The sequence below is a fragment of the Mustelus asterias genome, chromosome 22 (genome assembly GCF_964213995.1).
Source record: "Mustelus asterias chromosome 22, sMusAst1.hap1.1, whole genome shotgun sequence".
Classification (NCBI taxonomy): domain Eukaryota; kingdom Metazoa; phylum Chordata; class Chondrichthyes; order Carcharhiniformes; family Triakidae; genus Mustelus; species Mustelus asterias.
The window spans coordinates 55,418,379-55,428,065 of NC_135822.1; the positions used below are offsets into that span (position 1 = coordinate 55,418,379).

Sequence of the window (9,687 nt, forward strand, 5' to 3'; positions counted from 1 at the left end):
ATATTTACCCGCTAATCCCTCTAACCTACGCATCCCAGGGGCAATTTTAACCTGGCCAATCAACCTAACCCGCACATCTTTGGACTGTGGGAGGAAACCGGAGCACCCGGAGGAAACCCACGCAAACACGAGGAGAATGTGCAAACTCCACACAGACAATGACCCAAGCCGGGAATCGAACTCGGGACCCTGGAGCTGTGAAGCAGCAGTGCTAACCACTGTGCTACCGTGCCGCCCCAATATACTTCGCCCCTCTCACCTTGAGCCCGTGACCCCTCGTGATCGTCACCTCCGACCTGGGAAAAAGCTTCCCACTGTTCACCCTATCTATACCCTTCATAATCTTGTACACCTCTATTAGATCTCCCCTCATTCTCCGTCTTTCCAAGGAGAACAACCCCAGTCTACCCAATCTCTCCTCATAGCTAAGACCCTCCATACCAGGCAACATCCTGGTAAACATTCTCTGCACTCTCTCTAACGCCTCCACGTCCTTCTGGTAGTGCGGCGACCAGAACTGGATGCAGTACTCCAAATGTGGCCTAACCATCACTAAGATATCTCAAGCCAACGAGAGACAGGCCCTGGTTCAACACCCATTCTTGTCTCTGCCACATTCGCAAAGTCGACTCTGGGCTTCGATGGCGTTTGGGCTGAGGGGTTGCCCCTTACCTGCCGATTTTGGGGTAAACTTTTCCCTGTGGGCGGCGCAAACAGCCAATAACCGGTAACCGAGGTCCAGATCAAACCCTTGCTGGGTGGATACACGGCTCACTACCTGAAACCGAGAGAAGCAGAACAGATTAACACTTGACCAGAAACTGAGCTGGAACCAGCCATCCAAATACTGTGGCTCCCAGAGCAGGTCAGAGGCTGGGGATCCTGCGGAGAGTAACTCACCTCCTGACTCCCCCAAAGCCTGTCCCCCATCTACAAGGCACAAGTCAGGAGTGTGATCATAGAATGGGCGGCATGGCGGTTCGGTGGTTAACACTGCTGCCTCACAGCGCCAGGGACCCGGGTTCGATTCCCGGCTTGAGTCACTGTCTGTGTGGAGTCTGCACGTTCTCCCCGTGTCTGCGTGGGTTTCCTCCGGGTGCTCCGGTTTCCTCCCACAGTCTGAAAGATGTGCTGGTTAGCTGCTAAATTCTCCCTCAGTGTAACCCGAACAGGCGCTGGAGTGTGTCGACTCGGGGATTTTCACAGTTACTTCATTGCAGTGTTAATGTAAGCCTACTTGTGACACTAATAAATGAACTTTAAATGAATCATAGAATCCTACAGTGCAGAAGGAGGCCATTCGACCCATCGAGTCTGCACCAACCACAATCCCACCCAGGCCCTATCCCCATAACCCCATGCATTTACCCTAGCTAGTCCCCCTGACACTAAGGGGCAATTTAGCATGGCCAATCCACCTAACCCGCACATCTTTGGAGTGTGGGAAGAAACCAGAGCACCCGGAGGAAACCCACGCAGACACGGGGAGAATGTGCAGACTCCACACAGGCAGTGACCCAAGCCAGGAATCAAACCCATCTCCCTGGTGCTGTGAGGCAGCAGTGCTGACCACTGCGCCACCGTGCTGCCCGTGTTGGAATACTTCCCCCTTGCCTGGATGGTGCGGCTCCAACAACACTCAAGAAGCTCGACACCATCCAGGACAAAGCAGCCCCGCTTGATTGGCACCCCATCCACAAACACTCACTCCCTCCACCACCGACGCTCAGTAGCAGCAGTGTGTACCATCTACAAGATGCACTGCAGCAACTCATCCTTAGACAGCACCTTCCAAACCCACAACCTCTACCATCTAGAAGGACAAGGGCAGCAGACACATGGGGAACACCACCACCTGCAAGTTCCCTTCCGAGCCACTCACCATCCTGACTTGGAAATATATCGGCTGTTCCTTCGCTGTCGCTGGGTCAAAATCCTGGAATTCCCTCCCTAACAGCACTGTGGGTGTACCTACACCACAGGGACTGTAGCAGGTTCAAGATGGCGGCTCACCCACCACCTTCTCAAGGGGCAATTAGGGATGGGCAATAAATGCTGGACCCAGCCAGCGACGCCCACGTCCCGTTGAACTAAGATGAGAGTTTTAACCCTATCAGCCGGTCTGTGCCCACATTATAATCTTCCCGCTGCAGACAGTCTTCATATTAACACACTGCAGATTCACTCTGGGCACCTATCAATGATAGACCATTCACATGGAGATATTTCATTGTATTAAGGGTTCATTTGATTCACATTTCAAACTTCAGCTGGTAAACGCAGTGTCACTGCATTTCCTGTTGCACGAGGCTCATCCTTGGTGGCACAGTGGTTAGCACTGCTGCCTCACAACGCCAGGGACCCGGGTATGATTCCTGGCTTGGGTCACTGTCTGTGCGGAGTCTGCACATCCTCCGCTGTGTCTCTGTGGGTTTCCTCCGGGTGCTCCGGTTTCCTCCCACAGTCCAAAGATGTGCAGGTTAGGTGGATTGGCCATGCTAAATTGTCCCTTAGTGTCCAAAGATGTGCAGGTTAGGTGGATTGGCCATGCTAAATTGCCCCTTAGTGTCCAAAGATGTGTGGGTTAGGTGGATTGGCCATGCTAAATTGCCCCTTAGTTTCCAAAGATGTGTGGGTTAGGAGGATTGGCCATGCTAAATTGCCCCTTAGTGTCCAAAGATGTGTGGGTTAGGTGGATTGGCCATGCTAAATTGCCCCTTAGTGTCCAAAGATGTGCAGGTTAGGAGGATTGGCCATGCTAAATTGCCCCTTAGTGTCCAAAGATGTGTGGGTTAGGAGGATTGGCCATGCTAAATTGCCCCTTAGTGTCCAAAGATGTGCGGGTTAGGAGGATTAGTGGGATGTGTAGGATTACGGGGATAGGGCCTGAGTAAGATGCTCTGCTGGAGAGTCAGTGCAGACTCGATGGACCGAACGGCCTCCTTCTGCACTTGAGGGATTCTGAGATTCTATGTAGGAAGTGGAGCAGTCCCTCGATTACTGCTGTTAGGAGGTGAGCGCTGTCCGTTACAAGTGCTGTACTTTTTAAATCTATCTCTGCGCACTTAACTTATTGACATTGGATCTTCCATTGGAGCTCGGTGAGGGGGCGGGTAAGCTCGCGAGGAACATGCAATAGCACAGCAGGACGTCTTGTCTGGCCAACAGATCAGATCCATAATTCTAGGTTTCATGTATCGTCAGAATTGACATTTTGTGGTTTGGATTTGGAGCTGTGAAAATTGCGGGGGACGGGTGGCGTGGGGCGGGGGGTTGGCACGGGGGGGTGGGTGCGCAGAGGGAGATTGCAGTCGGAAAGGGCACAGAGGCAGTGGCCCATAGATACCGATCGCAAAGACGGAGGCTTTTTACTTGCCAGTCCAGTCAAGCCCTCGCCTTAGTGAGACATATGTTGCGGGCAGGTTAATTAGGAGATTTGCACGGTTAGAATTTAGACTGTGATTCACTCTGTGACCTTTTCAATGAGTCAACATTCTGAAACTCAGTCTGCCTCCTTTCATGCTTCCCTACGCTGAGAGAGCTCCCACATCACCAGCTGAAGCATGGCAGCTACGCCTCAGGCAGTCCCTGGCTAATGTTCTACCCATTAACTGCTTATTGGCACACGCACACCCGCTGTACAGGAGGAAGCTTGTTCAGAGAAGGATGTCAAGATAACCCCAGTTACTGGGAGGGCACAGAGGCACAGTGGTTAGCACTGCTGCTTCACAGCGCCAGGGACCCGGGTTCAATTCCCCGCTTGGGTCACCGTCTGTGTGGAATTTGAACATTTTCCCCGTGTCTGCGTGGGTTTCCTCCGGGTGCTCCGGTTTCCTCCCACAGTCCGAAAGCCGTGCTGGTTAGGTGGATTGGCCATGCTAAATTGCCCCTCAGTGTCCAAAGATGTGTAGGTTAGGTGGATTGGCCATGCTAAATTGCCCCTTAGTGTCCAAAGATGTGCAGGTTAGGTGGATTTTCCATGCTAAATTGTCCCTTAGTGTCCAAAGATGTGCAGGTTAGGTGGATTGGCCATGCTAAATTGCCCCTTAGTGTCCAAAGATGTGCAGGTTAGGTGGATTTTCCATGCTAAATTGCCCCTTAGTGTCCAAAGATGTGCAGGTTAGGTGGATTGGCCATGCTAAATTGCCCCTTAGTGTCTAAAGATGTGCAGGTTAGGTGGATTGGCCATGCTAAATTGCCCCTTAGTGTCCAAAGATGTGCAGGTTAGGTGGATTTTCCATGCTAAATTGCCCCTTAGTGTCCAAAGATGTGCAGGTTAGGTGGATTTTCCATGCTAAATTGTCCCTTAGTGTCCAAAGATGTGCAGGTTAGGTGGATTGGCCATGCTAAATTGCCCCTTAGTGTCTAAAGGTGTGCAGGTTAGGTGGATTAGCCATGCTAAATTGCCCCTTAGTGTCCAAAGATGTGCAGGTTAGGTGGATTGGCCATGCTAAATTGCCCCTTAGTGTCTAAAGATGTGCAGGTTAGGTGGATTTTCCATGCTAAATTGCCCCTCAGTGTCCAAAGATGTGCAGGTTAGGTGGATTTTCCATGCTAAATTGTTCCTTAGTGTCCAAAGATGTGCAGGTTAGGTGGATTTTCCATGCTAAATTGCCCCTCAGTGTCCAAAGATGTGCAGGTTAGGTGGATTGGCCATGCTAAATTGTTCCTTAGTGTCCAAAGGGTCTGCACGTTCTCCCCCGTGTCTGCGTGGGTTTCCTCCGGGTGCTCCCGTTTCCTCCCACAGTCTGAAAGACGTGCTGGTTAGGTGCTAAATTCTCCCTCAGTGTAACCCGCACAGCCGCCAGAGTGTGGGGGATTTTCACAATAACCTCATTGCAGTGTTAATGTAAGCCTACTTGTGACAATAATAAATAAACCTTCAGCATAGAAACTAGTCACTCACTGCCCAACAGAAAAAGACCCACTGATGCCAACTCTTTGCTTCCTATCTGCTAACCAGCTTTCTACCCATCAAAAGTATTGCTGGCGGGATAAATATTAGCCAGGACACGGGGGCAAACTAACTCTGACTTCCTTCAGTATCTGTTACGGAGAGGAGATTGGGTAGAACGTCTTCTCCGACAGGGCGGTACTCCCTCGCTGGCAATGCCAGCCTAGAGTTTTGTGCTCAGCACTCCGAAGCGGACGTGGAGCCCACAAACCTGTGACTGGCAGTGCCCGCCACCATGCCAGCAGTGGGCATTGGGGAGGGGAGACCCGAGGTGCCCTCTGGCTAGCCTTGCCAACCTCGCCCGAGGAGGGTGGAGGTGCCCGGCACACAGCCAGGGAAAGAAGTTGGTTGAGTGACAATTCTAAATCGTTAAGTGAACCCCAGCTGGGCGAAGCTAACAGGTTGGCGAACTCCAACCTTTCCGAAATTGCTGGGTGAATACCAAACTGAGTGACTTTAGCTCTTTAAATGTCGGTGGTAACCTGGCGTCCGGTTGGCATTGACGTTTCCCTCAGCTGTAGACACTTCACGCTGCCAATCAGCCCCCGGTTTATCTCACTGCAAACAGCCGGTCCAACACGAACAAAGAAAAGTCCAGCACAGGAACAGGCCCTTCGGCCCTCCAAGCCTGTGCTCATCATGATGCCCGAACTAAACGAAAGAAAAAAACCTTCTGCCCTTACCCGGTCCGTAACCTCCATTCCCTCCCTATTCATGGACCCATCCAGATGCCTCTTACATGTTGCTAATGTTCCTGCTTCCACCACCTCCTCTGGCAGCGCGTTCCAGGCACCTAACCTGCACATCTTTGGACACTAAGGGTCAATTTAGCATGGCCAATCCACCTAACCTGCACATCTTTGGACACTAAGGGGCAATTTAGCATGGCCAATCCACCTAACCTGCACATCTTTGGACACTAAGGGGCAATTTAGCATGGCCAATCCACCTAACCTGCACATCTTTGGACACTAAGGGGCAATTTAGCATGGCCAATCCACCTAACCTGCACATCTTTGGACACTAAGGGTCAATTTAGCATGGCCAATCCACCTAACCTGCACATCTTTGGACACTAAGGGTCAATTTAGCATGGCCAATCCACCTAACCTGCACATCTTTGGACACTAAGGGGCAATTTAGCATGGCCAATCCACCTAACCTGCACATCTTTGGACACTAAGGGTCAATTTAGCATGGCCAATCCACCTAACCTGCACATCTTTGGACACTAAGGGACAATTTAGCATGGCCAATCCACCTAACCTGCACATCTTTGGACACTAAGGGGCAATTTTGCATGGCCAATCCACCTAACCTGCACATCTTTGGACACTAAGGGGCAATTTAGCATGGCCAATCCACCTAACCTGCACATCTCTGGACACTAAGGGACAATTTAGCATGGCCAATCCACCTAACCCGCACATCTTTGGACACTAAGGGGCAATTTAGCATGGCCAATCCACCTCACCTGCACATCTTTGGACACTAAGGGGAAATTTAGCATGGCCAATCCACCTAACCTGCACATCTTTGGACACTAAGGGGCAATTTAGCATGGCCAATCCACCTAACCTGCACATCTTTGGACACTAAGGGGCAATTTAGCATGGCCAATCTACCTAACCTGCACATCTTTGGACACTAAGGGACAATTTAGCATGGCCAATCCACCTAACCTGCACATCTTTGGACACTAAGGGGCAATTTAGCATGGCCAATCCACCTAACCTGCACATCTTTGGACACTAAGGGGAAATTTAGCATGGCCAATCCGCCTAACCTACACATCTTTGGACACTAAGGGGCAATTTAGCATGGCCAATCCACCTAACCCGCACATCTTTGGACACTAAGGGGCAATTTAGCATGGCTAAATTGTTCATGATCAAATTGTGAGTCTTTCCTGCTCACTGATGGGAGGTGGGAAGAGCGGGAGAGATTCTTGGTTAACCATGTGATAGAAAGCACATTGGAGCGTCTCCCCTCACTGTCCATAGCTCCAGACTACAACATCTGAGAAATGGCACAGTAACTCTTACTTCGAGTGACCTATAACACACCAGCACTAAACACCACTCTTCAAACTCTTTAATCGTCTATCAAAGTGTTCAGAAAATAGCTACAAAGATTAATCGGAGACAATATTGTCGCGCTCCTGTAAATGAGGCAAGCTTTCAGACAAGGCTCGTAACTCCAGGCACGTATTGGTCTCATTCAGGCCCAGCCCTGTTCCTGTGCGAGACGGCAGCAGGGATAGGACCGGGTGTCCATGAGGAAGGTGGACCCAGGTCACAGGTCACTGGGAAGGTGGGCCCAGGTCACAGGTCACCGATCAAGTGGGCTCAGGCCACAGGTCACAGGTCAAGTGGGCTCAGACCACAGGTCACAGGGAAAGCTGGGCCCAGGTCATTGGGAAGCTGGGCCCAGGTCACAGGTCACTGGGAAGCTGGGCCCAGGTCACTGATCAAGTGGGCTCAGGCCACAGGTCACAGGGAAAGCTGGGCCCAGGTCATTGGGAAGCTGGGCCCAGGTCACAGGGAAGCTGGGCCCAGGTCACTGATCAAGTGGGCTCAGGCCACAGGTCACAGGTTAAGTGGGCTCAGGCCACAGGGAAAGCTGAGCCTAGGTCACAGGTCACAGGGCAAGCTGGGCCCAGGTCACAGGTCACTGGGAAGCTGGGCCCAGGTCACAGGTCACTGGGAAGCTGGGCCCAGGTCACAGGTCACTGGGAAGCTGGGCCCAGGTCATAGGTCACTGGGAAGCTGGGCCCAGGTCACAGGTCACTGGGAAGGTGGGCCCAGGTCACAGGTCACTGATCAAGTGGGCTCAGGCCACAGGTCACAGGGGAAGCTGGGCCCAGGTCACAGGTCATTGGGAAGCTGAGCCCAGGTCACAGGTCACTGGTCAAGTGGGCTCAGGCCACAGGTCACTGGTCAAGTGGGCTCAGGCCACAGGTTACAGGGGAAGCTGGGCCCAGGTCATAGGTCATTGGGAAGCTGAGCCCAGGTCACAGGTCACTGGGAAGCTGAGCCCAGGTCACAGGTCACTGGTCAAGTGGGCTCAGGCCACAGGTCACAGGTCAAGTGGGCACAGGCCACAGGACAAGCTGGGCCCAGGTCACAGGTCACTGGGAAGCTGGGCCCAGGTCACAGGTCACTGGGAAGCTGGGCACAGGTCACTGGGAAGTTGGGCCCAGGTCACTGGGAAGCTGGGTCCAGGTCACAGGTCACTGGGAAGGTTGTTTCAGGTCACAGGGAAGGTGAGCCCAGGTCACAGGGAAGCTAAGCTCAGGTCAGAGGTTACTGGGAAGATAGACCCTGGGTGTATGTCTGTTGGATGGTGTTTTGACTTGGAACAACAGAGATAGCTAGCTGTTAAAGATTATATTGTGTCATGTTTAAGTCTTGTAATTGGCAGTTATGCTAATTCTTTTTGTTATATTCTAACTGTGTTCTTAAATAAATTTGGTTTGGTAAAAACTCCCTAGTGGGTCACTTGAATCATACCTGGAGTGAAACATTTTATGCTCACCAATGACAAACTCAGGGTGCAGGCGAACTTCATAGAATACCTCGGAGTTTCCGGCCTGGGGTTTAACACGTGACAATGACCAGAACCTTGTCACTCAAGAGGCCACTGACACGGACATCCGTTCCAAGCTGAGCGATAAGTAGATTGTACGTACCGTCAAACATCCCATGAGACTCTGTTCAAAGGCTCTCTGAAAGGCCCGAGGATCCTCACACCAGTCTAGGAGCTCTTGCGCTGCAGTCTGGAAGCTGCCTGGGCTCTGTAGGTGCTAGCGGAGGAGGAGAGAGAGGTTGGTTCAGAACACAAACAGAAGGAAATAATTGTAGGTACGATAAAAAACCACACAAAACAGGAGTCCCATTTGAGATGGGATTCGGGGTGACTGCTAAAACTCTGCGACGCGGCAAGTTTCTCAATACATCAGTTCAAAAAAATCCCGACATTGCAGAGGGAAACCATGTCTGCTTTTTTTCCCCCCCCGTTTTACACTTGAAAGAGGGCCAAGGGCTCCGCCATTTTGAGGCACCCTCCTCTCTCTCACTTCCCTCCCACTGCAGCCTGCTGCTTATTGGCCCTCTCAACTACAAGAGCCCGCCCGCCCTCGCGTCCCTGATTGGATGGCAAGCCCGTCCCTCAGGCCCTGATTGGCTGCCCCTGGGCAAATACGAATAGGCGAGGGCTCCTGGCCGCAGGGTGGATGGATGGGCCGAATGGCACCCTTCCGCATGGTTGGGATTCTACGATTCTGTGTGGAGTTTGCACGTTCTCCCCGTGTCTGCGTGGGTTTCCTCCGGGCGCTCCGGTTTCCTCCCACACCCCAAAGATGAGCAGGTTGGGTGGATTGGCCATGCTAAATTGTCCCTTAGTGTCCAAAGATGTGCAGGTTAGGTGGATTGGCCATGCTAAATTGCCCCTTAGTGTTCAAAGATGTGTAGGTTAGGGGGATTGGCCATGCTAAATTGTCCCTTAGTGTCCAAAGATGTGCAGGTTAGGTGGATTGGCCATGCTAAATTGCCCCTTAGTGTTCAAAGATGTGTAGGTTAGGTGGATTGGCCTTGCTAAATTGCCCCTTAGTGTCCAAAGATGTGTAGGTTAGGGGGATTGGCCATGCTAAATTGTCCCTTAGTGTCAGGGTAATTAGCAGGGTAAATGTGTGGGGTTTCGGGGATTGGGCCTGGGTGGGATTGTGGTCGGTG

The 9,687-nt window shown here is 51.9% G+C and overlaps 1 protein-coding gene across 4 annotated transcripts in view; it reads right to left on the reverse strand.

Moving 5' to 3' along the window:
* Nucleotides 1-9,687, reverse strand: part of LOC144510033 (zinc finger MIZ domain-containing protein 1-like) — a 255,124-nt gene that overhangs the window by 175,158 nt on the left and 70,279 nt on the right. For all 4 annotated transcript variants that reach the window (XM_078239230.1, XM_078239231.1, XM_078239229.1 and 1 more), the window contains exons 3-4: nt 8,646-8,759; nt 673-778 (exon numbers count right to left, since the gene is read on the reverse strand). In XM_078239230.1, the coding sequence (XP_078095356.1) occupies nt 673-778; nt 8,646-8,759 (220 nt within the window). The remainder of the gene's footprint in view (nt 1-672; nt 779-8,645; nt 8,760-9,687) is intronic.